Source organism: Pleuronectes platessa, chromosome 13, assembly GCF_947347685.1.
Source record: "Pleuronectes platessa chromosome 13, fPlePla1.1, whole genome shotgun sequence".
Taxonomy (NCBI): Eukaryota; Metazoa; Chordata; class Actinopteri; order Pleuronectiformes; family Pleuronectidae; genus Pleuronectes; species Pleuronectes platessa.
This window is the reverse complement of record NC_070638.1, coordinates 9,035,404-9,063,274: the sequence shown is the minus strand read 5'-3', so window position 1 is coordinate 9,063,274 and position 27,871 is coordinate 9,035,404. Positions and strand designations below refer to the sequence as shown.

The following is a 27,871-nucleotide window of genomic DNA, read 5'->3' as shown; positions in this document are numbered from 1 at the left end:
ACTACAGATTTCCTCTGCATATCTTTTGAAAAACAACTTCTGAAGGCAGTTTTAAAAGAGTTCAAACAATTTTGTGAGGCCATTATGATCTCGACCTTTGACCTTCAACCACTCAAATCTAATCATTTAATCTGTGAGTATAATTCTCAAAAGGCGTTCTTAAGGTAAAATGTTCATGAGGCCCAACAAGTTTTTAATATTCACAGTGACCTTTGACCTCAAAGGTAACTGGGGCCAACCCCAAAACATGATGCGCCTGCTCGGTGGCTTTTACACTTACTGAGGCCAGCCCTCCCCAGTCGAGACGGTGAACAGTGTGAGCAGCGCCCAGCAGACGTTGTCGTAGTGGAACTCGTGTCTCCTCCACTCTCTCCTCTTCAGCTCCTTCTTGTCTCTGCTGTAGTCAATGTAGAAGCCTCTGCAGGGAGCAGAGCAGCCCAGCGGCAGTTAATCACTGATTAAAGTAGCAGTTTTAATGAAGAGTATTATTTTATCTCCTCCCTACCTCCGCCAAATAGGTCTTATATTCCCCCCCCGTCCTTTTGTGTGTTGGTTGGATGTTGTGTGTTTGTGAACGGCATTATACAAAAACGACCTAATTAATTACCATGAAACTCGGAGGAGGAATGCTGTATAGGTCAAGGAAGCAGCAATACAATTTTACTGCAGATCTGGATTAGGGGTGGATGCAGGAGTTATATTTTTACTTTCTTAAACAATTTTCTCATAGAATAATTCATGGATTTTGACAAAAATCTGGAATCTATGAGTTTGTGCAATTTGGCGCAACTTGATTGAATTGTGAATTGTTTGACCTTGGCGGAGGTATAGGATCTAGTTAAGGTCATTTTGCGGTTGGGGTGTATCCACTCACTGGCATTCCTTCTCTGAATTCATGGAGCTGTCTGTGCAGTAGAAGAACTTCCCCTTGAAGAGCTGCACGGCAATGACGGCAAAGATGAACATGAAGAGCTGATACACGATGAGGATGTTGAAGACGTTTTTCAGGGACGTGACGACACAGTCAAAAACCGCCTGTGGAGAAGAAAACCAAATCTGTCAGAGGTCGGGGAAATAACAAACAACAGACTGGAGTGTGTTTGCAGACGCTGACATCATACCTTGAGTTTCGGAAGTCTCTTGATGGTTTTAAGAGGCCGCAGGACTCTAAGAACTCGGAGGGACTTTATTGTCTTGATGTCTCGGCCTTTGTTGTTCCTGTTAAACATGGAAACACAGCACTCAGGAAAAGAGCTGTGCAGTTAAGCCAACGCACAGATGCAACGTAGTGAAGACACATTTAAAAACAACAGTGGAAAAGACAAAAACACAGTTAAAGTAAAAAGGTACACAAGTGCATGTTAAAAATAAAAACACACAATGACACACAGAACTGCACTTTGAGTTTGTTTGTACGGAGGCCAGCAGGGGTCAAGATTAAAAACATTTTCATACTTCGTGTAATTTGACTGCGTTCATTATAAATAGTGTAAGCTAATGATGAAAATATGTTAGTGAAAAGCCTAATTAATACTATCAAGGTCATAACAAAAAGTAATATAACTTATAAAGAAGAAATTACGTTTTAGTTTTCCACAAATTTTCAAAGATTTTTACCCCTGATACCTGTCGGACTCTGTTGTAGAAAACACAACCAAAAAAACATAAAATACAGAAAATAAAAAATAAAAGGAATACGTCACAAACGAGGGTGAGAAGTTGACATTGAGTGTGACTAAAATGTTTACCCCATCACATTCCTGGAAGCCCCAACAGTCACACAATCCCCAGGAACAACAGAGAAAAGGAAATCGAGGCATAAAGAGAGAGACACGGTGAACAAAGCTCAGAGGATCACAGCTATATTCACAACAGAGAAATTCACGTGTCAAACAACAAAGAGAACAAAAGGATTGGTTAGTAATCTGTAACGCTCACGCTGGGAAAGACAACAGAAAGAAATATATATATATATATCGTAGCGACTGTTAACTTCAGTCATGACACACTCCCTCAAATTACACAGAAATCCACGTTCTCCTTCTGTGTCAGTCTGAGTTAGACGCCGTACAGGAGCATGCAAGCCTCCACATTTGCAGCTTTTGCGCTGCCCAACTTTGACAATGAAGCAGACTGCTTTCTTTTTCTTTTTTTTTTGTTGAAGTTGCAAAAAGTGCCTTTGAGGGAAGGTTGTTTATAACAAAGCTGTACGCTCGGGAAAAATGATTTGCCGCAGTGAGTCAGTCATTAGTCATCGACAGGCAGCACCATGTAGTGACTCACGTCAGTGCAAAGGCAATCAGAGCCCCCACCACCACGATGAAGTCCAGGATGTTCCACATGTCCCGGAAATAGGAGCCGTCGTGTAGGATGAGGCCCTGGTCTATCATCTGGAGGACGCACACGCCCACACGCACACGAAACGTGAACACGTTAAACACACAACAACACCAGGAGTTGAGAGAAAACAAAGGTATATTCTTTGAAAGTGTCGTTAGCAGAGGGAAGTTGGTTTCCGTCACCAACCTTGATGATCATTTCAAAGGTGAACACTCCAGTGAAGACGTAGTCAAAGTAACGGAGGACCTAGATATAAACAGAAAAAATACAAATTGAAGAAAGTGCCAAATAAAAACAGTGATTTCGTTTATCACTCGGAAATCATTAAGACCTTTCAGGAGCTGTTTAATCTCCATCCAAAAATTTCAATTTATTACAAAGGAAATGTTTGTTTGTTTGTTTGTGAACAAGATCAGACTGAAACTACTTGACGGATATCCACGCAACTTGGTTGAAGGATGTGGTATTAGTCAGGGAGGAACCCATTTGCAGACCAGGGTCATGAGGTGGATCCAAGATTATTTTGATTATCTTTAATATTGAGCAATGTTTCAAAAGTTTACTTGATTTCTCAAAAAATTATTCATGGATCCTCATTTAAAAGAATCATTGATCTTTCTCCACATTTAGGGGACTGATATTTATGAGAGTTTGAAATTGGTGCAGCATTATTGAATTTGATGGGTCTTGGTGGAGGTATACACTCTACTGAGTGACACTCTAGTTCCTGGCTGTTCTCAATCTTTTTGTGTATATTGTCTTTTGTTAGTTTTTTCAATGCTAACAATAATGCTAACACGTTACATAGTCAAAATCTGCTCAAACACAGTGATAATGCTCAAGCTCCAGAAGACATAAGCTCAAAACACCTCAGTCCCATCGAGTCAGAGCCAATAGCCCTGCAGGTGCTGAATGAGTGGGTTCACTGTAGGTCAAACTATAACCATCATTACTGGACTGAATACGTTTATAGAAATGTGACAAGAGGCGGCAGTATATTCTGAATGTGCTTAACTCAGCACTCACAGGTATGTGTTCGGTGCTGATAAGAGGTGCTCCAGAGATTCAGATTTTAGAACACTTCAATTACATCATCAGAATCACAAGTGACAGAGTGGGAAAAGAAAAATGGAAATAAAAGAAAAAGATCCAGTTTTGGAACACTTTGAAAAACTAGAACCTTAATTTTTCCCACAATGCAGCTTGATCGCGTCGTCTTTCAGACTAGGTTTTAAACGCCACTATCAAATTTGTAACACATGGTTTTATATAAAGGTCTATTAGGATGATAACTAACTAATTAAAATTATAGGGCAATACAAGGCAGACTTTCCCAGTGTGTCCTGCCTACTTACAATACGTGTTTAATTGGTTACTCTTTGACACTTTCCTTCTGACAGAGTTGTGAAAAACAAACTGCACAGTTATGTTTCCCAGACAAAACTGACGATTCTCACCTTGTATGTGCGTGAAAACCAAATGCGTCTCCACACTTTGTTATTCACACAATTTGGGGATGTTTTAAGTTATTTTTGAGTCTGATTGAAGCGGTCGATTACTTGAGGATAAACGTCTGTTCAAGTAAAGTACACACAACAATCCATGTTCGCCACTGACCAGGTGAGCTGAGGTGGGAAAATATGGATTTGAACTCTGACACTTTCGCACAGCTGCTTGTGGAGAGAAGTTTTAAGATCCCACCATGTTCCTGTCCGAGCTGGCGCACACGGGGTCCTCAGCGGCCAGTGCGATGCTGCTGGCCACGATCACAAGGAGGATGCTCATCTCGAAGTAACGCAGATTGACCACATAATGGCAGATCCTCCTGATGCTGTGGATCAGCGCAGGGGAGGGTGTTTTTTTGGTTATTTGATGGGTGAGCAGAAACAAGAATAAGACAGAGCAGAAACAAAAGATGTGACAATCCGTGATTTGGTGGCTCACGGGTTGGAGGCCTTGAAGATGAACATGCTGTCTGGGGCGATGGGTTTGGGAGGAGTTGGAGGTTCCTCCTCCTCCGTCTCCTCGGAGTGGTACGCCTCCAGCTCTTTATTGTTCACTGAAACGCAGACAGGAGTGGAAAAGGAGAGATAAAAACACGGTGGGAGCTCCACATAAACCACTATGACAGAGAATAATGTGAGTCACCAGTACAATGGATTCATCAAAAAAAAAAAGATAAGTGCAAATATGGCACTCAGATGTCAGAGACACCTACACATGCTTAATCCCCCTTCATCCTGCACAGTGATGAGTGGGACTGCAGTGGAAACAGCGCTACCTGTCATGGGTGCGAGCTCCAGCAGCGGCTGAGCAGACATCTCGATGGCCACGCTCCCCTCCAGGTGGGACCTGTCACGTTTGATGGGGACCGGGCAGTTCTCCGCCTCCATGGCGCTCACAGTGTACTCTGTGGCCTCCAACGCCGGCTCCACGCGGCCTTCCCCCTGCTCGGACCAGGAACAGTCCAGCTCGCATTGAGGAGGATCAGGGATGTCAGATCTGAAATGGGAATGAAAAAATCCTTATAATCTGAAATATTAATGGATAGAGAAATCTAACAGTGTGTTGTTATTATTGTGGGAATGTGGATTTTCTCTCCAGCCTTCTCCATTGGACACACATTAAGAAGGAATCTCTTCACAACCAGTTTGCAGAACATGTGTGGAGGACTTGTGACTGACGCTTTGAGATAGAAAAAGTGTTTGAACAAAAACAGAGACTGCAAGGGACAAGCGGATTTAGTTATGTAGTATATAAGGGAAGGTAAAATAAGAGTTTGTGAGATTAAGTGTTCACAGATAAATAAATTCTTACCTTCTGCAGTCGTCTCCAACATCTGCATATGGGTTGACGATGCAGGTTCCACCATCCTCTTGGACCGACCCTCCCTCCGCCTCTGTTTTCTCCCTCTCCTCTCTTTCTTCCTTCTCCTCCCTCTCGTCCAGAATCTTCCTCTCCTGGCTGAGCGAGCGTCTCACTTGTGGCACCTCATGGGGCGTCTGTGTGCAGTCCAGACTCTTGGCCTCACTGCGAGCCTCACGGTGCCGGTGGCGTCTGTGCCGGGCCCCTTCCTCCAGCCCCTGACTGGGCCTGAACTTGCGGGCCATCCTGTGCCTGCCTCCGCCTGCGGTGCGGTGGTTGGCCCCCGCTGTTTTCTCCTCACTCAAGCTCACCAGAGGCTCAGCCGTCGGAGGCTCAGGGATGGGGATGGAGATGGACATCGGAGGCTCGGGGAGGGGCATCCCAACTGACCTGGGTGACTCTGGCAGCTGACCCGGACTGGCTTCAGGGGAGAGGGCGGGGACATTGTTGCCGTTGGTGGGGGTTTCACTGGTGTCCTCTGTAGGGGCGGCACACAGCTCCTCCCTGCTCGCCATCTGGCGGCGTTTGCGTAGCTGGTTGGCTCTCTGCTCCCACACTGACATGTTAACCTTTCTCCTCCTCTCTCGGCGATTGGAGAATGGTTTGGTGCTAGTGAGAGGCTGCTCGTCGGGGGCCCCCGGCACACACTCCGGCTCGTCTGGGAAGGTTGGACGACCTCGGTGGATTGCACGTTTCCTGTATAGGTAGGGTCTTCTTCTACCACTAAGGAGCACAATATACTTCACATCACCATGAGGCAACAAGAGACTCACAGTTATTGATGTGTTGACAAGAAACATCAAGACTATTGAAATCTAGCAAACCAGTTATATATATATAAAAAAAAAAATCAAACAAAAACAGCTGCAAGAAAAGGAGGAACCTTTTCTGTGAATCTATATTGTTATGTGATTAGAAACACAAAAAATTCCCATGGAAAAAATGAGGAAAATACTTCAAGCTGAAAAGTACATATACATTCAAAAACTGAAAGAAATACCTGAGGGGTAAAGACAGATACAGAGGAAACGAACAAAACCCACAAATACAAAAAAAGGAAAAGTGCAGGGTTAAAGTAGAAACATAGTGTGAGAAGATCTAGAAAATAATTTCACTAATCGAGTAGGAAAACTCAAGAGAGGAAATCTACGTGACAAGGATTCATTCAATTATACTTACTGGTATTCAGACTCTTTTGTTGTCCATGTAATCAATGAGTGATTATTTGAAAACAAGACATTAGTGTTTAACAACATACACAGAACATCAGTTGTGACACAGAACAAAATTATGGTTTGAACTGGTCTGAAATCAGTCTTTTATGTTCAAATGTTAATCAAGGGGAACTTGATTTAATGTCCATCAGTTGTGAGGGATATTTCGTGTTGATTTTTTCGCGGTGTCCTTGAACACAACATTTTGGTCAGTGCCACATAACAGGCATAAAACAAGACAACATGATGGGACCATCAAAACACTGTAATGCACATTAACACCAGCATCTTGTAAACTGCAACACATACAAGACATACATTCAAATATGTAACAGACAAATGATACGTTCAGTGTAAAGAGTCTACGCTGTTACCTGTATCATTTCCTGTGGACCTGCTCTCATTATAACAGTCTAGGGCTGGGCGACATTACTTCTAATCAATATCTTCAATCAAAATTTCGCTTTGATTACGATCAATGAGCGATTAATGTATGGAAAATACACAAAATGTTAGACTTGAGTCGTCTACAGGTTATTAATGTGGTTTCCATACATTTTAAGTTTAAAGTTTAAAGTTAATTGCCCAGCCAACATCGATCATAACCATATCATTTGGTTTTGGTTTTATTTTGCAGGCAGCGACGGCTCCCGCTTCACATGAAAATCAACTTGCAGAGACTCAAAACAGCTTGAAACTAATAATTCAAGACATGAATCCTCCTTTTGGAAATATTATTTAGAATGGTTTGAGCTTTTGTTGCAATTTTTTCTAGTTTCTATCATTTTTCAGAATTTTTACAGTTTGACAGGTTAGATAACATTGAAAACATGACATTTATTATTATATATTTATATAATATCATCAATACTTCTCCAGTGACAATAGAGAAACAGTCAGGAGCTGGTGAAAGACCAGGAAGCAACACTAAGGTCCCCAGTGTGGTATACATTTTAAGAAGGTTAATAAAGATGGATGACATCACTGCACCACAAAACATCTTGATGACCCCCTGGTGGCCGTCTGCAGTGTCTTAACCCCTGCCTCCTCCATGCTGGTGGATGGGACATGAGCCAAACTAAAAACCCTCTAAAATCACACTAATGTATGTTCAAGTGTTCATATTCCCAGTTTTCTTTGGTTTTAATTTAGTTATGTGATGCTATACAACTAGTTATAAATGTCAAGATTGACTGAAACTGACTCATTATGAAATGCATGAATCAGCGGGACTTTCATACCACGGCTGCACGCCACGCACCCACTCTGGTGCCAAATGACGTCACCAGCCAAGATGGCAGATCCCATATCCAAGATATTTTGGCTTCATTTTTGTGCAGTGGGAGGACATGTTGATTATTAATCTATGGTTTTAACCACTACTACACTTAGCGCACTTAATTTTAGTTGATCAGACACATTCATGTGATGAATTACAAGCAAGTTTCAAGTTTCTGCAAGTTGTTCTTCATACAAATAAAGGGCCTCCAAGAGAGCAGGAACAACACAGTCACTGATATATAAGCAAATCTTTTTTGAGGGAATAACTGCTATTAAAGTAAATACACTCTTGCTTTTAACATGCAAAAATAATGAGTACACTCCTTTGAAAAGCCAGGTCAGTCACTCCGGGTCATTAATGCCCCCGATAGTTTCTTTTCCCTCATTACGACAGCTCCGTTGCCACAGCGGTGAAACTGATCTCACAAGTCGCACTGAGAATGAAAGCTTGACCAAAATCTGACACCCTCCAAAGTGTGCCTCCTCCCTGCAGAGCGACACATTGGGACTCCCCACTGTTCCCGACGTCCTCTGAAAAACACCTCCTGCCCTCCTCCTGACCTACTGGATCATCGGACCTGTGGGGAGGCCACCGGGTCACTCGGAGGAGCAGGAAGTTCATTACCAAAAGAGGCTACTCATAACCAATCACAGGCCAAGGCAGAAACAGATGGCGTCTCAGGGAAGCTGCAGAAGCAGTCAGTAAGGGGTCATGCTTTTTCCATCAGGCACAATCAATACACATTCATTAAAGTGTCATCAATGCCTTACACATGCGTATTTTCTTTCTTTTTGCATTCACCATGCAGCCCAAGGAACCGAGGAACTCACTGTTTTAAACATTTGCCTGTTGCACGTTCATCAGAGAGTCCACAATCGATTGAGTCTATTGGCTAAGCTCTGTTGATTTCATAAAACGTCCTCCCTCCAATAACTGAGGCAGCATGATCATCAAATTCACCACCACCACCAGTTTTCCCACAGCACCTGTATCTTAAGTAAATCCCAGTTTGATTTCGCTGCATGTGCATGTGCTGCATAAAGGAATGGTCCAATTCAAAATGTTCCATTTGCTCAAGAGGAGAGCGGATCTGAGTTTTCCACACTGGAACACTGAGATTTACTTAAGGGCTGTGGACCCTCGGGGTGTCTCGTGTTCAAATGATGACTCTGTAAACTGTTCATGGATAACTTACTCAGAGATCAGGCCATCCCTGCCTCTGGCATATCTCTGGTTGAAGAACTCCTCTTCCTCCTCTTCGTCCTGAGGAAGACAAAGAGTATATGGTTGTGTAAGGCTCCCCATTCATTTTACACATCAGGTTTTCTTAAGTCGAACAAATGGATGGTTGTGATTTGACTTTAAGAAAAACAGTGGGTGTTGAGTTTTAAGGATGTGAGCCTTGGAACATTCTGTCAAGTTGCATTATGGGACATGTAGGATCAAGGACCATGACAGTGTGACTCATAATAGGGGGGGAAAGTAAGGTTATGTCAGTATCTCCTTCAATTATTATCTGTCTTTTTTTTCTATCAGCTCTAAAACTTTTGCAAATCTAAATAACTGAAGTACGTAAAGGACACAGACAGTGAGTAATATGGCATCTAGACAGAAGCTTCAGTAACTTAACTCATAAAAAACTGTGTATACAAAATTATTTATTTAATGGTAAAAAATTATGTTTGCATAAAATATCAAACAGTTCAAACCTTGGTCAGTTCCTGTGCGTTTGCCAGATTATCCACAGCGATGGCCAAGAAGACATTCAGCAGTGTGTCTGACAGGGAGGCAGTTAAGGAACACACACACAAACAGAGACACACTTGCACAGAGATTTATGGTAAATAAACTTGATTTTCAGATTTGATAGGCAGTGATGCCGGTAACGCGCTACTTAGTAACGCGTTACTCTAATCTGACCACTTTTTTCAGTAACGAGTAATCTAACGCGTTACTATTTCCAAGCCAGTAATCAGATTAAAATTACTTGTCCAAGTCACCTTGCGTTACTATTTCGGTATTTGTGGTTAACCCGCTAGGCACGTCCTGCGGCGGGGGGAGCAGTCGCCCCGTCGCCCTCCTCACCACGCCGCCGGAGGCTCGGTGTGCGGCACGCCTCGACGTTTTTTTAGGGGGGGAGGTGCTCAACCGCGGTGCGGGGGCTTTCCTTCTAGTATGCCGCGGGGCGGTGTCCGTCGGCGCTGCGGAAGGCGGGGACCGGTTGGAGGGGACCGGGTACGGCGGTCGGCGGCAGCGACTCTGGACGCGTGTCGGTCCCGTCAGATCACCTCAGCTACAGCGCCCGTTGGGGGAACCCTCCGTTCGCGCGGGGGGGGGGGGGGACCTCCGGCGGTGTCTAATAAAGTTAGTGTTGGCAAAACCGGTTGTCATTTTTATGTTGAGGCGGCGGGGGTGTTGTCGGCAGCTGCTGAATGTAACTAATAAAGTAACTTGTAATCTAACTTAGTTACTTTTAAAATCAAGTAACTTGTAATCTAACTTAGTTACTTTTAAAATCAAGTAACTTGTAAAGTAACTAAGTTACTTTTTCAAAGTAACTATGGCAACACTGTTGATAGGAAACTAGTTTTCGTGGAAGATCCCTGAATATTTGACTCAAGTAACATGTTAATTGCATGAATAATCCAGTAAATGCTTGTTTTACTGTGCAGTCTTGCCCATTTATCCCAGTGTTTATACTGTGTGGAGGTTGAGATGCCACATCTGAGCTCTCTGATCACTTCACCAGGATACAGTTTCCAAATAGTGTGAGCACAATGAAGTAGATCGATGACCACATGCCGTACTGCACTCCTCCCTGTGAGCGAATCCCATTGTACATCACCTCGTTCCAGTCCTCACCAGTCAGAATCTGTCGGCAAACGCACATACTATTAAAACATTATACATGTGTAATTACATTGCTTGAGTTAGATCCAAGAGAACGTTGGTCTAAAAATACACCAATCAAGGGACATGTCCCTCTCCACGAATCAGCTGAAGATGTGGTATTAAAATGGCAGTGAGATAAGTAATTACTACGTGTGCTGATCAAAACACTTGTTCTCAGTGCAGTTGGTTTTGTAGATCTGATGTGGATTTGTTCACGTTTCACTTGTCTGATATTCATGTGCGCATATGTGCGCACGGATGTGTGGGATGATAGCGGAGGCAGGGGGTGGAGAGCGAGTGAACAGAGTTGTTTAATCTGCGCCTGGGGTGAGAAATATCCCAGGGTGCAATGTGTCATGGAGAGCAGGCAGAATGAGGGGATCTGTGGGAGCCAAACCTGAAACACTGTCATGATGGCAGCTGGAAACGTGTCAAAATTGGTGGGAGTGTAATCTTCAAAGATGAACCTAGAGGGAAGGCAGATAGAGAAGCAGGGTCAGATATGACCAAGGAAGAAAAGGAGGAGGAAGAAGAGGAGGAGGAGGTTGACAAGCTATTTTCATCCGGACATGAAGTTTCCTCTTATTCTTATCAAAGAGGCCATTGAAGAATCTGCTGCACATTTTACAGGGTGTAGATCCCATTTGAAAACCTGTAGATATAATCCACTGCTCTCCTTGAGCCCAGTTCAGCCTTTAATACAAGGCAAGGCCATTTTGTTTATAAAACACCTTTCATACACAGAGGTAGGTTCAAGGTGCTGTAGAGGAAACAGACAAATCCAGGTTCTACTTACCTTCCTCCAAAAAGCTGCATCCCCAACAGAGCAAACACCACAACGAAGAGGAAGAGGAGGAACAGCAGACTGATGATGGACTTCATGGAGCTCATGAGGGAAACAACCAGGTTCCTGAGCGAGGCCCAGTACCTGACAGAGAGAAATCACACATATCCTTCTCTCAAATATACAGTTCTACAAGGTGGCTTAGCTGAAATGTCTCGTTGTCCCACTTACTTGGTGATCTTAAAGATTCTCAGGAGTCTCAGTGCCCTCAGTACGCTGATACCAAACGACATGCCGGGCCGGAAGAAGCCCCAAACCACCTCGAAGATGCTGCCGACTATCACCTGCAGAAGACGTTAGAACACATAAATAACCTGAAAACGGTTTATTTATCTTGAGTAGATGATGGTAGCTGTGGGCCTCTTGGAGTCCAATCCTCACTTCCATATTTGTGCGTCTGGAGGCCTATCATATATAAGTATTTTAGGGTCTTTAAATGTAGGGTGGATATTTTTAAATAAGGGTTAGGGTTAGGGTTAGGGCTAGAGTCATATGGTATCAGAATAAAGGATGAAGAATCTCACCCCACAGTCGAAGCAGTTGAAAGATGAGTGGAAGTAGAGCCGGAAACCCAGACCATACATTTTCAGAAACATCTCAGCCAAAAACAGCCCCAGGAAAACAAACTCTGCATAGTCTGGTGACAATTAAACAACAAAAAGAAATTAAGTCCAAGGAGCAAGAGGCGGCAATGCATTCATCAGACATGACCTGAAGGATTAAACTGTAGTTGACAAACAAACAAACAAACATGAGACCCACAGAGGAAGACGGTCAGCCAGTCGGGCTGGTTGTGGTGGACGATGGCCACACAGATGGTGTTCAGAGCCACCAGGCTGAGCACCATCAGGTAGAACGTGTCCGTCTTCACCATGCGGCGGATGGAGATGCGTAACATGCGCTCTTTACGTCGCAGGTAGGCAGCTGGGCCACGACGGCCACTGCGGAAGTTCATCCTCGATCGGGACATGTCTGAGAAGAGAGGACAGAGAAGGACGAGGGGTTCGAGGAGGTTTTAGGGAAAGTGGCAGAAGAAAAGGTGAAATACACCGAATATAAAGACACTACAGAGCTCAGAGAGAAAGGCCAGGAAGTAGAGACAGAGGCCTGCAGGAAACTTTAACGACTGAAAAGTTGTCCACTCACTTGCTGTGGACATGCTCGCTAACTTTTCGTCCCCTGGCGCTCCTCTACGTGCACCGGTCTTCTTACTCGCTCTCTTCAGAACTAAAAAATGATCCAGAAAAACTTAAGTTAAGTGAATCTCTGAGGAAATGAAAATGAAATCATTGAATGAGTGATAACTGCTCGATTACTTCAAATGTCTTACTCCATATTTTGCATTAAGACAACATATGGTGGTGGTGAGTGGTTTGTGATGCACTGTAATTAAAAGTGTTATTCGTCCTCCTACATGTGTCCATCCATAAGTCAAAGTTAGTATATAATTAGGATCAATGATATAAATAGATAATTCAAATATGATAGTTCTGGTAATATAAAATATGTCTTGATGAGATGAGATATAATTGTTGAACTAAATACTATGCTGGTCCGAATAATGTGGATTATCAGATTTCCATTTTTTATTTATTTGCAGGATTATTGTGAGAAACTATAAAGTTCTTCCTCCAATTATATAATCATCATTACGGGGTATTGATTGTCCACTGAGTTTTACAAAATGTGAATAAGGCAAAGGGGTGTAAATAATATCTGTGTGTGTGTGTGTGTGTGTGTGTGTGTGTGTGTCTGTGTGTGTGTGTGTATGTATGTGAATGTGTGTGTGTGTGTGAATGTGAGTGTGTGAGTGTGTGTAATGTGGTTGTTCATTTGGGTAAGTTGAAGTATTGCCACAAATCATGTGTATTATGAGTATTTTCTGTGCTAAAACATGTACTAAAGATTTCATACGCAGTTATAAATAGCGGTATTAGGTACAGGTGTTATCTGTAGGGGTGAGTGTAAATCTGAAGCCTGTGAACTCACCGTCTAGCGGCGATCTCCCTGAACTTTTATTCTCCTCCGCGAGCATCACCTCCTCTGTAATGCAATACAACTCGAGGTTATACACAGACTTGTTTGTTTTTCACCAAATCAAACATTCAGACAATGGGAGATATAGATTTCAGCGTTGGATTATTTAGGACGTCTGCAAACATTTACAGGAGCTGAGGCCAAACTGATGAAAGCTCCGTGAGGCCAGTGTGACCTCCTTCAGAGAGAGAGAGCTCTTCTGCTCTCTTACATTCTCCCAACCGCTCCCTCTCGCTGAGCTTTCTCTCTCTCTCCCTTCCCACACTCACCCACATTCATGCACACTAAATATGCACAGCAGCTCTCTCTCTCACACACACACACACACACACACACACACACACACACACACACACACACACACACACATATGCATGTAAACACACAAACACAGAAAAGCGCTTGTGTGGATGTACATGCGCACAAATTTAAGTCAGTGAGTCAGTATCACCTTTTTCTCACCCTCTGCTTGCGTGGGAGACTAGCAATGTAGATTTCTGTGTGTGTGTGTGTGCGTGTGTGTGTGTGTATGTGTGTGTGTGTGTGTGTGTGTGCACGCAACTTCACTCTACTGTAGGTCCAAAAACTCCTCAGCAGTGGGAAAAAAAATATCTAGACCGGCAGGCAAATCACTGTTTATACAGTTTTCACAGATTATAAAGGGTTCAATGTAGAAAAAGGTGAGAAATACCCCCGGCAACAGAAAACAGGGAGAAACCTCTGAAGCTCATGATTATTTATATTTGGTTTAAGTAATCCAATGGAAAACTAACATATAAAAACAGCAGTTCACACAGCGTCATGTACTGGTTGCTCTATTTTACATACAGACTCACTCTGAGAGGTATCGATCTTTTCTTTTGGAAAGAAAGTGAATTAACGTATTTCCTGAAATGTCGAACTATGTGCTTAATATGCTATTCGATGAAAACCCTGTGACTGCTTGGCACAATTTTGTAAACAAATAAATCATAATTTAATTTACTATTCATGGCAAATAAACAACATCAAACTCATCCGCAGCTCTTACACTTTACACTTAGATCATTTCTCCACCATGTGTCTGATGGCGTTCAACATCAGGTTTTGTCTGTTTGGAACAAAGCCTTTCATGACGAGAGCAGACAAGCCATCCGTCCATTCATCAGATACATACACTGCTTATCCTGTAAGGGTTGTGGGGGGAGCCGGAGCTGACATTGGGCAAGCGGCAGGGTACGTGGACAGGTCGCCAGAGGCCGGGCCAACGCCAGCACCAACGTATCCAAGGGCCACAAACAACCATTCACACCTAGAGTCAATTTAGAGTCTCCAATCAACCTTTACAATATCAAGAGAAAACCCAGAGAGAGGAGAACATGTAAACTCAGCATAGAGAGATCAAGCTGAGATTCAAACCGGGAAATTTCTTGCTATGAGGCGACAGAGGCCTTTCTGATCAGACTATCAACAACCCAGTCACTCACTCATTTACTTCCATCACATGAAAACATCAGGTGTTTATCTACAGATGTGAAGTTATTCTGGTGCCCAGTACCTGCCCTGTCTATCCAGGCCCGGTAGCCGTTCAGTTCTCTCTCCACCTGCTGCTGGCGCCGCAGCTTCATGAAGGCCCGCCGGTTCTCCACCCTCTCCCTCTCCTTGGCAAACTCTCTGAAGACGGGAGCATGAAAACAGCTCTCATAATCCATAATACACACAGAAGCTTCAGTGTCCTACACAGACAGAGTCTCACTCACCCAGACAAGACTCCCAACACCAGGTTCAGCACAAAGAAGGAGCCGATGATGATGAGAGGGATGAAGTACATCCAGTTCCACGTGAAACCCAAGGCATCGTTGGTCTGAAAGCCAAAACATTCATTAATTCACGACAGCGGTCAGCGTGTCGTTTGTCGACCGGACACCTGAGCTCACATTGTAGAGGACGGCCGTCCATCCCTCCATGGTGATACACTGGAAGACGGTGAGCACAGCGAACAGGATGTTGTCGAACTGCGTGATGCCGTCGTTGGGCCCGATCCAGGTGTCGTTGCAGTCGTACAGCTCCGGACACCTCCTCACTCCACACGCAAACGCCAACTCCGACGAGTCAACGGTTTCATTTTCTGCAAAAAAGAAGTACGGAGTAACTGTTACACTGTGTTGATCAGTTATTTCGTCAAGGTGATTTCTTTTTTTAAACTAAATGAGTCTCCTCCTCCATTGTATGTTCTATGAATGTGACAAATAGAGAAATGAAGTTTATCCGTGCCATTTTTAAATCTAAGTTGAAGACGTACACCAATTGTGGGCCAATGTGCTGCTTATGAGAACTAAATATTATGTTATTTATATTCATATTGGTAGGTCTAGCTTTTCTATGAGAACAACCTTTTAATTGTATATTTATAGGGTATTTATAGGGGATACGCTTTGTTTTGTTTTCTGTTGTGAATTCATTCAGGTTTGATATTTCAATCCATCTCCCAGTTGTGCCTGGCGATGACAGTAACTGCTATGGTGTGGCGTGTGATTACAGACTAGTTGTTGACTAATTAAGCAGCAGCTAAATCAGCCGACAACTACTCTAATAACACGCCTGAGCTTGTTGCTGCTGCTGCTGCTGTGATCTACAAGAGCTTCAGTTTCTCAAACAAAAGTTTTCACTCCCTCTGTTTCACGAAAGAAAAGCATAAACCTAACATTTGGAGTGGCAGATAGAACATCTTCTAAAAAGCAAAGCATGAGTATATTTTACATTTTTGGATCAGTATTGTGACAAAAGCAGGTGCATCTGAGGACAAGACGGGCCCACGAATGGTGAGGTGGTTAATTAAATGAGGATGGATGGATAGTTAATTAGCATCCCTTTCAGCGTAGGCGTTAATGTCCACCCCCCTTTTATTGAACCAGTTATTAACCAGAACAATGACATAGACTCAGAAATGCACAGTGATATTCATACGGTTTTAAACGTGTATTTTTCTTTTGAGCCAACCAAATTACTTTAACAATCTTTTAACGGTAAAGTAATACAGAATAAAAAAGCGATCGTTGATCAACAGCTGCTGTTTGCATCTCAACGGGAAGAGTCTGCAGGTGGTGTGTGTGTGCGGATCGTACCGAGGATGTAGACCGATGGCAGGCAGGTTTGGTGGAGCTTCCCGCTGTAGAACTCCAGGCCGATGATGGCAAACATGAGGATGGCGAAGAACAACAAGAGGCCGATCTGGAGCAGCGGGATCATGGCCTTCATGATGGACTTCAGCACGATCTGCAGGCCTGAGGGTTTTTACAGATTAACACAAGTATAAAGCATCAAAGTCTAACTCCTCTCAAATAGGGCCTAAAAAGATGTGGCACAAAAGGACAAGTAGAGACCATCATCATGTACAGTCACTCTTGTTCATCCTCAAGTGTTGCTCTATTTAAACATGACTGACTCATCTGAATTAAAAGCATTTGTGACGAGGAAAACCTCCAAGCATCAGAAGAACCATGTGCATTAATATATCAGTTTGTTTGACCTTGACAGGGCAGTATATAAGAGAGGCAGTGTCAGTAAGCGACTCACTGGGGATCCCGGAGACGAGCTTGAGAGGCCTCAGCACTCGCACGGCCCTCAGGGTTCGGAGGTCAACTGGGATGTTCATGTGGGCACCGGCAGTGGCCAAGATCCTGGAGAAGAACAAACACAAACAGAATACATATATATATATATATATAGAATAATTGATTAAAATTATAATTTAACAAGATGCCCCTCATTCCCCCTTTAGGTGTGGGTGAACGGAATTCTCGTAAAATGGCGACTTAATTCTCTGATTTGATTGTGGCCCTTATACTCCAGTGTTGTCATCAGTTTATAATTGGTTTGTTAGGGGAGACAGATTATTTTACTTATTATGGCCTGAAAAGAAGATAAAGTAAGAGGGTTCAGATAGAGAAAACACAACAGGGACGTAAAAAAAGCCGTTAATAACTTAATCTGGAGCGAAGCCTCTCGATCCTTTCTGCAGGTTCATGCTTTTGTCCACATTGTGTTTCAAATTTATTTTAAAAAATAATTAAAGCGCAGCAGATGGAAGTAACTCGAGGTCATTTTTGGAGAAGTTATTAATTTTTAAGGAAAGAGGCAGAATAATAAATTGTTAATGGTTGATCGTGCCGCTGGTGAGTAATGCAACATATTTATTCAATGCACCAGACGTGTGCGGCGAAAGACAAAGAATGCACACCACACCATTCACCTGGCAGGCATCTCTACTCACATCTGCCCACGCACACGTTCACGTTCCCCCCACCTACACACAAACACTGAGAAGCAGCATCATGGTTCACCAACAGGCCACGTCTCTAACCAGCGTTCACCAGAAACACCATGTTTGAAGGTTTTTCTTGCCGCAGTGGCTCAATCAGGGTTTGTGTTGTTTTCATCGGAGATAAGATGATGTTGATACAATTTTCAAGTGCTGCCTTTGTCTCGACATGACGGGCAACATTCTCATCTCAATTCATTATAAGCCGAGACAATTTGGTGGCCCTGATCACCAACGCTTGCATTGACAAGAGCGTAAATATCCACTGCTAATTTGCTGTGCAATATTTTAACTGAGCTGTGGAAATGATCCTAGAAATCATGATTATTGTTCAACATTTGTCCATCTCTCTCTCTGACACACACACACACACACAAACACACACACAGATACAAATATACAAACCCACAAAATCTTTGGAAGGTGTTGGGAAGTGTGGGGGAGGGTATAAGTGTGCTGTGTGTGTGTGTGTGTGTGTGTGTGTGTGTGTGTGTGTGTGTGTGTGTGTGTGTGTGTGCATGTGTGTGTGAGCAGGGGGTAGAAAGCACATGGCAGCAACTCAAGTGTAAGCCCACGCAGAATCTCTCCTGAAAGCAGTGGGAGGGAGCGAGGCCGAGTGAGTGAGTGAGTGAATGAGCGAGCCCGTGTTCACGCTGATGCGGAGAAAACCTGAAAACGCTGTTCAAAGCGGTGAGAGCTCATTGTCCACCGCTCAGAAGCTGTTCCAAAAGTTGACCATCAAAATGTAATGCTCAGGATGACAGAGTGAGCATCTTTCCACCGCAGTTACTTCTTCCCAATCTACAAAAATGAAACCAACATATCCTGGATACAGATGATGTCATCCTGCCCTGGTGACGTCATCTGGAGCCAAAGTCTGCACAGTAGTGATTGCAGCCCGGGGAGCTGCAGTGTCAAGGTCTTGGACGCGCTCAACCAATTGCGAGTCAGTCATGGCTTTTTCATAGCAGTAAATAGCAATATAAATCAAACTTGCCAGAAAAGTATGGAATTTAAACGTTTATCACTGAGATAAGAATTGAAATAATAAAAAATAACAGAAACCATTGCTGTAAAATGTGTAATTTGTAGTGAGTTGTTTTTTAATTTGTGCCATGTCCTAGCTGCTAACACGGAGGGGGCGGGGTTAATGCCTATCAAGAGGTTTTGGCTTCACTTTTCAGGAGCTGTCATTTCATCTATCTATATTTCATCTATGTAGCTGATCCAAAAACTGGATCATGTAACATTAAGTGTTTCATGATTTTTCACTAGATTCATATTAGTGTGGGATTTACACCTTTGTCTGGATTTGCTGCTGTGCATGTCTCAAGAGTGTTTGTTTCTACACACAAACAGCAGCACAGCCAGTGGTTGAGGAATATTTAATTAGAGTAAAGTGAATTAATGAACACAAGAAACAAGAAAACACTGATAAGCTGTTTGTTTTTGTATCTTTTCTCTTATTTAGTGGGCCTAAGGAGGATATCGAGTGAGTGAGTGAGTGAGTGAGTGAGACCCACAGATCGGGCTCCTGTGGAAAACAGCCTTCAAACCACACAGGGAACAAAGGGGACAACAGCAAAGCTCCTTCAGGGCTGCGCTTTGAGCACAATTCAGCAGAGGCTCCCTCAAAATTAAAGTAAACATAGTGTCTGACTGTGGTCGCCCATGAATCATCACATAATGACACACAATGAGGTAATTTTCCTTTTTTAATTTAGAAAATGTTTTTCTGCAGATTTTCATTTATATTTTACAGTTCACATGCTGTTCACTAATTTGCACCTATCATCACTAATGTTCCCCAGAACCAGGGCAGTAAAAAGGCAAAACCACATAATGAAATAACAGCTCAATGAATCACCTCATTTAATGAATTCTTATAAAAAAAACGACTGACAAAGCTGTTTCAGCATAAAGCCTTTGTCTGAAGACAGCAGTGAAATGTTTTTTTGTCAAAGACATATTATCAGTTATTATTAATATTTGCATCTGTGCAACCTAGTGAAGCATAACCACTGGTCCTGATGATCCAACATCCCAAAACTGTACGGTCAAGTTAGGAATTAGCAAACATTACAAGAAAAGTTGAAAGTTGAAAAATGAGCCATAAAATACCCATGGAGTTCCACAGGGCTCAATACTTGGTCCTGTTTTATTTAAAGCTGCAGTGCAGAACATTGTAAACAGATCGGACCTGAGTTGGATTGGATAGGACATGTGTTCTAGAAACTAACTCACACAATGACAAGTCTGATTGTCCTGATGGTTATTGCTGACATGTACAAAATAAGCTACAGCTGTCCTCCAATAGGTTATGTAATGGACTGTGTCCAGATTACCCACTAAAACTCGAGCTGCAGCCACCAGCCAAAGACAAAGATGGACGGAGCCTAACTCAGTTACTTACTTGCATTGTATTTCAGTGTGTTAACAGAATATGACGAAGAATATTTATCACTAGATGAACAATTAGGCCCAAAACCTGTTGACCTATAAACTGAAGATCTCTTTGTTCCAGTAGTGACCAGAAACAAGTCTCTTTTAGTTATTACTGTATGCAAAATACATATGAGACAGTTTCAAGGGGACCCCTAAACTGGCCCTCTTTAGAACAAAAGCAGATTAAAAGTCCAATAAGTTATTTTGTTTTGATGTCTTCATTTTAAAACGAGATTGCCTCAAAATGTGTATAACAGTTCTCATTTAGTTTTATTCAGTCTTTTGACTTTTATTTCGGTTGCTTTTAAAGTGGAAATCATTATTTATCTCTAGAGTTGTGACTGAAAGTCAATTTTATATAAAGAACTCATAAGTACAGACAGAAAAATGTCCTATCGTACAAATACTGTTATCAGAGACAATTAAACTTATGGAATAGCTGCACACGCGTCACTCTTCGTCACACTGACTCAACTCTGTAACAATCCAGCCACGAGTTGGTGTTCACAGTGAGAGGCTAATCTCTTCCTCGTTGGCTTTTTAAGCGAAGCACTGTTGTTCAGCATTGTACCAAACTGGCTCTGGAGAGCATGAATTCATTACATGCACAGAATGCAGCCTCTCCCACACACCTCCACCTACACTGAGAACATGGCGCAAAACTACAGTAATCACATTGCTCCTATTTCAGCACAGCTCTGCATATGGTAATAAGCAGCTGAATCAACATAATGCATCAACAAATTAACGGCTGAATTAAATAGGGAAAAACATAAATGATGTGTCGAATGCTAACATCAATAGCTGGGACTAAATGGAAAAGGCGTTTACTCATTATTAGTCATAGCATAAATGGCTGGGTGGATGTTTTCCCAACGAAAACCCACTTGGGACCGAGGGCTATTGTTTATTCAGCTTAATTATACAAGCTGACACAACTGCTGCTGTCCCTAAAAACACCAGGAACAATAAACATGCTGTTGACAAGACAGAGAGTTTTAGGGTTATTTCTTCATTAGATTTTGCTAGGTGAAACCCTTTTTTGTAATTTGACACAAGGTTTTACAGATGGGCTGTGGTGGATGAGACCAAAACATCAGCAGAAGTCAAGAATTTACACTCTTGAACAAAAAGTTGGATTAAACCTGCAAATGCGTAAGGCCCCAAACTTCCAGGATAAAATATCTGCAGCTTGTAGTTTGTAAAGTTTCGAAGGTTTTATGCATTAAACTTTAGAAATGTTGTGCTGTGTGTAAATCACTTGATAGGAAACATCGTTTAAAAGCAATCGGCCTCCATAGCTTCCGGAAATGATAATCATATGGTACAATATATTAACTTAAATGCTAATGCTTTTTCTATTGTGGCACATTAGGAGACATTTGTAAATATACATTTGAACGAGTGGGTATATTAACTGATCGTATTTTTTAACGTCCCGCAATTTGTGTTATTTTTGTATAAGTGTAAGTTCAGATGTGTCGACCGCATCTCAAAAACAGTTACTCTCCAATCACACTGTCTGTTAGCAAGGCAGTAGTACACCTGGGCATTGACCTACTGATATGTTAATATACACTTGGTTGTGAGTGAGTCTGATCTTGTGAGTGAAACTTGATTTTAGATCTCCAATCTCAGCTGTGTGTCAAAATCTTGTGTTTACACCCTAATTATTTTTGTTAAAATTTTGCTCACATGGTATATTACAATATAACCAAGTGTAGTTGGATGATGTGGTTTGTTTTTGTTCAGTGTGAACTCAACAAATTGACTACTATGTTGAAATTAACTTAAAATCTTCTTAATTGAATTACAACAAACACATTATACACCCTGGGAGGTCCTGTGCAATAGTAATCAAGCTGAGGAGCACTGGTTGTCTTTCTGGTAAATAATAGAGTTGCTGTGTTCTGCTCTGTGCACTGTACTTGAAAGGAAGGAGCGCATTAGGGTAAATACAGTATGTGGACAGAAGACGGGGGATGGAGTGGAGTGGGGAACGAGGGTCCATCTAGTTTTTTAGCCCCTTGGCCACCCGACCTCTATCAGGCCATGGGTGCACATTTGAGGCTGCAGATGCAAACTGCTTCGGGGTGTGAAGGCCGCCACAAAAGAGTGAGACTGTTCTCACTCCTGTGTGTCTGTCTTTGTGCCAGATGGCTAATGATTCACTCCCAACTCCCACCCAGTTGTATTATTCATTCTGTCTAAAGAGCAACCATTTGAGCCAAATATCACACTTTGCAAGAGGGACAGCAGCCGGGGGGCAACACAGGGAAAGCTGATATCCGTCAAACCACGTGATGGGAAACCAGCAAACATCCACACACACACACACACACACCTAGAGGTATGTGTGCAGCTACAGCTGGGATCAGAATCACTTAGGTCTGATGAGGGAGTTATCAGAACATAAGTAACAACATGAGGGCATCGGGTTCTGTGGAAACAATTTGAACCTGCAGTCTGATAAATGGAGTAATGAGCACACACACACACACACACACACACACACACACACAACCACACACACACACACACAAACAAAGTCTTCTGGGAGACATCGTATTGCTAATCAAAGCATCAGATCCACCTGAGCCAATCTGCTTGCCGCAGGATATAATTGACCATTTTAGGAATCCCAGTGATTGATATTGGTGTGTGGGTGAGTTGTTCTTGACTTTTTTGCTACACACTCTTTCACTCAGATTAAGGATTTTAATTGAGCTCAGCGTCCCAGCAGATTCACTGGTGGCAATTCATTAATATGAAATGGAATGAATGCCGCCAGCGCTGGCCCAGTGGCCTCGATTTGATTCCCAACCGGCCTCTATATGACACATGTGTGTTTTCTTTTAAGTCTGACTTACTTGTACTATGCCACCAGAGTGAGAGAGTCAGTGTGTGTGTGTGTGTGTGTGTGTGTGTTTGTATGTATGTGTGTGTGTTTGACAGAGTGAGAGAGGACAGGAAAGCAGCACATGTGCGACCAGAAAATGTGTCAGATAGGAGGCAGGAAACCAGGTCGTCAGTTACAGATTCCAGCTGTGACTTGAATTGGACAAGACGATCTGTGGCCTGCACAGTGACGACTTTGTGCAGTTCACACACTTTGTGCAGTTCACACAGTAGAGTGACACGATCCGTTGTATCAGAAAGACTGAACTCGAATATCCGAGTTCACAGAAGCAGCAGAAACAGCCACATTTTGAGTTTAACTGCTTTCTTTTCAACATGCTCTTATACTAAATGTGGAAAAACTAAAGTCTGAGATTGGTCCATACTATAGCTCACTAGCCATTACCTCTCTGAACTCTATATAACACGATAACGGCCCTTTTACACTGTTAAAACAACACTAACATCTGGCTTTTGTGTGCAATGGGATTGGATACAATCAGTATCGCTCCCCAGTGAAATTAGTTTGCAGTAGACATGAGTTTTTAACTGCTCTGGCAATGATAGTCAGTGATGGAAACACCCTCATTTATTCTCATTCTTCCTTACGTTGGCGGTCCAAAAATTCACGCTGCACCTTTTTCTGATTTGCGTTGAACTTCCGGGCGTCGGCGCGTAAATAGCCCTGAACCTCTGTCTACTTTATTTTAATTTTTGTACATCTTTCTTAAGTAGAGTGCAAGAGGCAACACTGGCAAGACAGCGAGGCGAGAGAGCTTCTCAGATTTGGAGATTCTTTCAAACAGAAAGGCAAACTCCCCCAAAGGCAATGGGGAAGGGGTCACTCTCCTTTTTTGGGGGGTTTAGCTCTGTTTCAAAACATTGCTCATACCTGCTAATTTTCTGGTGTAAAGGAGGTGATGAAATATAGAAATACGACATGAAAATAGAAAAATAGATATGAATAATATTGATATGAATAAATGTTTATCCCTTCAAACCCTTCTTCCACATGGTGAAGGAGCTTAAATCAAATTTCACTGACAACTCTAAAAACCTAAAAACTGTCCCATTCCTGATTATGAGCCCCAAACTTCTGTTTGCAGACCTTGGCACTAACTGGTCTGTAAATGCTTATGTCCCTTTTATGTAACAGGCAGATCGAGAGACAGCGAGACGGAGAGAAATAAGAGATGCAGAGAAAAGGATACAGATAGAGAGAAGGATGTGGGTGTCAGGTTGAAATGAGATGTCAACATGCCGACAGCAATCCTCTCGCAATCCTGAATACTGTACACTTAGCCATAAACAGCTCACCACTGGTAACAAGGCTTAACTCCTGCACAATTATTTCAATAAATCCAGTCTTACAGGGAACAAATGAAGTCGCTCATTACGTTTGTTCTTTGTTTTACCTCCTCCTTCCTCCCCTCGTTTCATCCCTTCTTTTTCTCTCTCTCTCTCTCTCTCTCTCTCTCGCTCTCTCGCTCTCTCTCTCTCGCTCTCTCGCTCTCTTGCTCTCTCTAGCTCTCTCTCTTTGCATAACATCTCCAGCGCTGCATTCACATTTAATTCACAGAGGTCCTGGGGGCAAACTGAAGCAGGTTTTAGACACAAGTGCCAATCCACTTATCCGCCCACCTATTGCTGACTGCAAAGCCTGACTGCGCCATGGAAACACACACATTTCCCCTGCATTTATGTTGTTTCTTCCTGTGGATAGATGTAGCGTGTGAATGTAAATGCTTGAAAAGGACAAATCACATCCACGTTAAGACCGGCCGATAGGGTCAGCCATTGCTAACCATCGAGCCGCAACGTCGTCAGGTCCAACATGTCGGGATTGGAATCCTGTAAACCGCAGTTTGTGCACATGGAAAAATATGGATAAGCGTTGACACAACTGGAGTCGCATGCATGAGTGTGCCGACATAACTCGACAATCAGCGTCTGAAATTAATCATTTGGTTCACTAGTCGCCGCGTGGTAAACTGAAAATGAATGCTGTCAAAACTAATTGCAGAACCAGTTGCTGAGCAATAATTTAAAACTTTTTCTCATACAAGCAGTGGAGTTTTTAATTCATCATGGAGTTCAACCAAATTCAGAATTAAAAGAGAGGAGGCACACAGACACACACACACACACACACACACACACACACACACGTTGTTATATTTGGAATTTTCATATTTTAATACTATTTTGCAATCCTTCAACTACAATCTCATATTTCTGACCTGAGTTCGTTATGATCAGGCTCACAATATCTGTTATTTCTCTTGTCAACAAATGAAGCAATGATTTGTTGTCTATAAAATCCTTAAACAAATCAATGTGCCACATTGTTACACTGGACGACATGATACTTTTTGGACTGTTGAGGTTTTTTGGTTGTGGACATTTGATTCATCTTTTGTTGGACTTTGGCCTGAGCTCTCACTTCTTGTCATGGCTCTGAGATAAAGAGTTTGGGTTTTATTTTGAAGTTCGGATCTCCTGTTTACTTCCTGCCTGTCTTTGTGTGTTTCCCTCCAGTTTTGATTGTTGCCTTGACTTGTTTCACCTGTTTGTCCTGTGCCCCCTGTCTCTAGTTTGTTATCAGTTCAGTTTGTATTTAACTCAGGTCCTCACTTCTGTCTTTGTCGAGTCGTCTGAGTAGTTGTGGTCAGTTTGGTCTCTGCCCTGTTTTGTCCTAGACAGTTTCAGTTTGCCTGTTTTGTTTCCTGACCATTATTTTATGTTTTTTAAGAAACTCTGTTGTTTTTAATTGGACCTGCTTTCTGCCTCACTTATGCATTTGGGATCACAGGCTTTACAATTGTGACATCCTGTCCTCATGTGTAATTTGCTCCTTGCCGGTGTCTGGTTGTGTCAGTTTTTGAATTAGGCCTCTAAAAATTCAGCATTTAGACTTATAAGCATTTTTTTAATAAAAAAAATATATATATATATATATATTTAACCCACTTTTAAAGATTAAAGGACTTGCAAAAAGCCAGGTGTTGAAAACCTATCTGCTGATTTCACTCACCCACTGAGCACGACTATGAAGTCCATGACGTTCCAGCCGTTCCTCAGGTAGGAACCTTTATGGAAAACAAAACCGAGGGCCACCAGCTTGATCCCCGCCTCGAAGCAGAAGATCCCAATAAAGTACGGCTCTGTCTTCTCCTGTGGGAATAATGGAGCAGCATGGAAAGTAGGACTAATAAAGCAACAGGTTATAAGCTGTAGGGATGAGAAGCTTAACTGATGTAAAAACTAATATACTTATAGCCATGAACCATAGGGCCATAATCTTACAACTATAACCTAGGATGTGTTTTGCAAACATTAGGTCCAGTATAGACTCAATGTTTACTTGTATGTGCTGCAGTTGAAAATACATTCACACAATGTCATGATAGTTTATATCTGAGGTAAACAGTGATGGGAGAAGTGCATAAATCCTTCACTTAAGTAAAGAGACACCAAGTGAAACATAATTGAAATACAAGTAAAAGTCCTCCATTCAAAATCGGTATGTAAAGATTTTCTGCCCTTTACTGTACGTTTTCTATTTCTGCATTTAATGGCACAAAAACCTGTTTGTGTGTTGAGGTTGTGTTAAAAAACTGATCTTGTTCTCACCAGTCTTTTTGCCATGGGGGTCTTATCCTCTCCTGGGAGGTGCTGCTCCAAGGCCAGGACGACACAGTTGGCAGTGATGGTGGCCAGGATCATGTACTCGAATGGTGTAAAGGCGGCAGAGTTAAGGAGAGTGATTTTTTGCAAAGCACAAGAGGCACAAATAACAAACAAAGCAAACATGTAAAGACATAAAACAGCTCAAATGTCATTTTTGGAGGCCAGTGTTACAGGGATGAGGTACATACAGTTCATCTTTACAGTATTAAGTCCCATAATATAATACAAGCTTTACCTGTTCTATACACTGATAACTGTTATTTACTTTTTTTAAATTGCGTAAATATATCAAAGTACGTGTGTTTGTGTGTGTTTGTGTGTGTGTGTGTGTGTGTGTGTGTGTGTGTGTGTGTGTGTGTGTGTGCGTGTGCATGCTTCAGTGGATTTAGGAAAAAACATAGATGCATGAATGATGACATGACAAATGAATTATAGCACGGCTCATATTCTCTGGCACTGGAAGCAATCTGTAAGAGAGATTGCAGTATCCATGGCAACCAGCTTTTTAAAAGTGCTTTTCATGAAAAGAGAGAGAGAGAGAGAGAGAGAGAGAGAGAGAGCGAGAGAGAGAGAGAGAGAGAGAGAGAGAGAGCAGGTAAGAGTGGGAAAGAGAGAGAGAGAGAGAGTGAAGTGAGTAAGAGAAGTCACCTTGGTCGGCCTGGTCTTACAACACAAACTACATTAAACTGTTCTCAGAGCTCCTTCCACTGTCCACAGGCAACACAGTTTGTGGTCTGCTACCATGTCCTCGCTCTTGTATGTCAAAACATCCATGTAGTATCCCCTTAAATCAAACTGTGCCAAATTTCATACACTCATAGATATCAGTTCTGTAATTGTGCCAGATTATTTTCATCAAGATCCATTAACTATAACAAACAAACTAACATACAAACAAACCAACAAACCAACAAACCAACAAACAAACAAACGGACCGGGGTGAATAGAATAATAATTTTGTATTAATCATTGGATTGAGACATTATTTCTTCATGTTCAGAACATAAGTGTCTGAATGTTTTCTGTGGGTGAAAACTGTTTAAAGTTATTTCTGGAAACTTAT

General features: G+C 42.3%; 1 protein-coding gene across 1 annotated transcript in view; it reads right to left on the bottom strand.

The window, feature by feature from the left end:
- Positions 1 to 27,871, bottom strand: part of cacna1eb (calcium channel, voltage-dependent, R type, alpha 1E subunit b) — a 44,614-nt gene that overhangs the window by 8,885 nt on the left and 7,858 nt on the right. The window contains exons 3-29 of the mRNA XM_053437748.1: positions 26,751 to 26,856; positions 26,152 to 26,291; positions 17,030 to 17,133; positions 16,579 to 16,737; positions 15,391 to 15,581; positions 15,214 to 15,317; positions 15,012 to 15,127; positions 13,427 to 13,480; positions 12,584 to 12,664; positions 12,200 to 12,409; positions 11,962 to 12,074; positions 11,609 to 11,721; positions 11,390 to 11,521; positions 10,991 to 11,060; positions 10,456 to 10,573; positions 9,411 to 9,478; positions 8,897 to 8,964; positions 5,158 to 5,928; positions 4,622 to 4,842; positions 4,285 to 4,399; positions 4,042 to 4,171; positions 2,527 to 2,586; positions 2,284 to 2,390; positions 1,749 to 1,760; positions 1,122 to 1,218; positions 875 to 1,035; positions 281 to 418 (exon numbers count right to left, since the gene is read on the bottom strand). Of these exons, the coding sequence (XP_053293723.1) occupies positions 281 to 418; positions 875 to 1,035; positions 1,122 to 1,218; positions 1,749 to 1,760; positions 2,284 to 2,390; positions 2,527 to 2,586; positions 4,042 to 4,171; positions 4,285 to 4,399; positions 4,622 to 4,842; positions 5,158 to 5,928; positions 8,897 to 8,964; positions 9,411 to 9,478; positions 10,456 to 10,573; positions 10,991 to 11,060; positions 11,390 to 11,521; positions 11,609 to 11,721; positions 11,962 to 12,074; positions 12,200 to 12,409; positions 12,584 to 12,664; positions 13,427 to 13,480; positions 15,012 to 15,127; positions 15,214 to 15,317; positions 15,391 to 15,581; positions 16,579 to 16,737; positions 17,030 to 17,133; positions 26,152 to 26,291; positions 26,751 to 26,856 (3,759 nt within the window). The remainder of the gene's footprint in view (positions 1 to 280; positions 419 to 874; positions 1,036 to 1,121; positions 1,219 to 1,748; positions 1,761 to 2,283; positions 2,391 to 2,526; positions 2,587 to 4,041; positions 4,172 to 4,284; positions 4,400 to 4,621; positions 4,843 to 5,157; positions 5,929 to 8,896; positions 8,965 to 9,410; positions 9,479 to 10,455; positions 10,574 to 10,990; positions 11,061 to 11,389; positions 11,522 to 11,608; positions 11,722 to 11,961; positions 12,075 to 12,199; positions 12,410 to 12,583; positions 12,665 to 13,426; positions 13,481 to 15,011; positions 15,128 to 15,213; positions 15,318 to 15,390; positions 15,582 to 16,578; positions 16,738 to 17,029; positions 17,134 to 26,151; positions 26,292 to 26,750; positions 26,857 to 27,871) is intronic.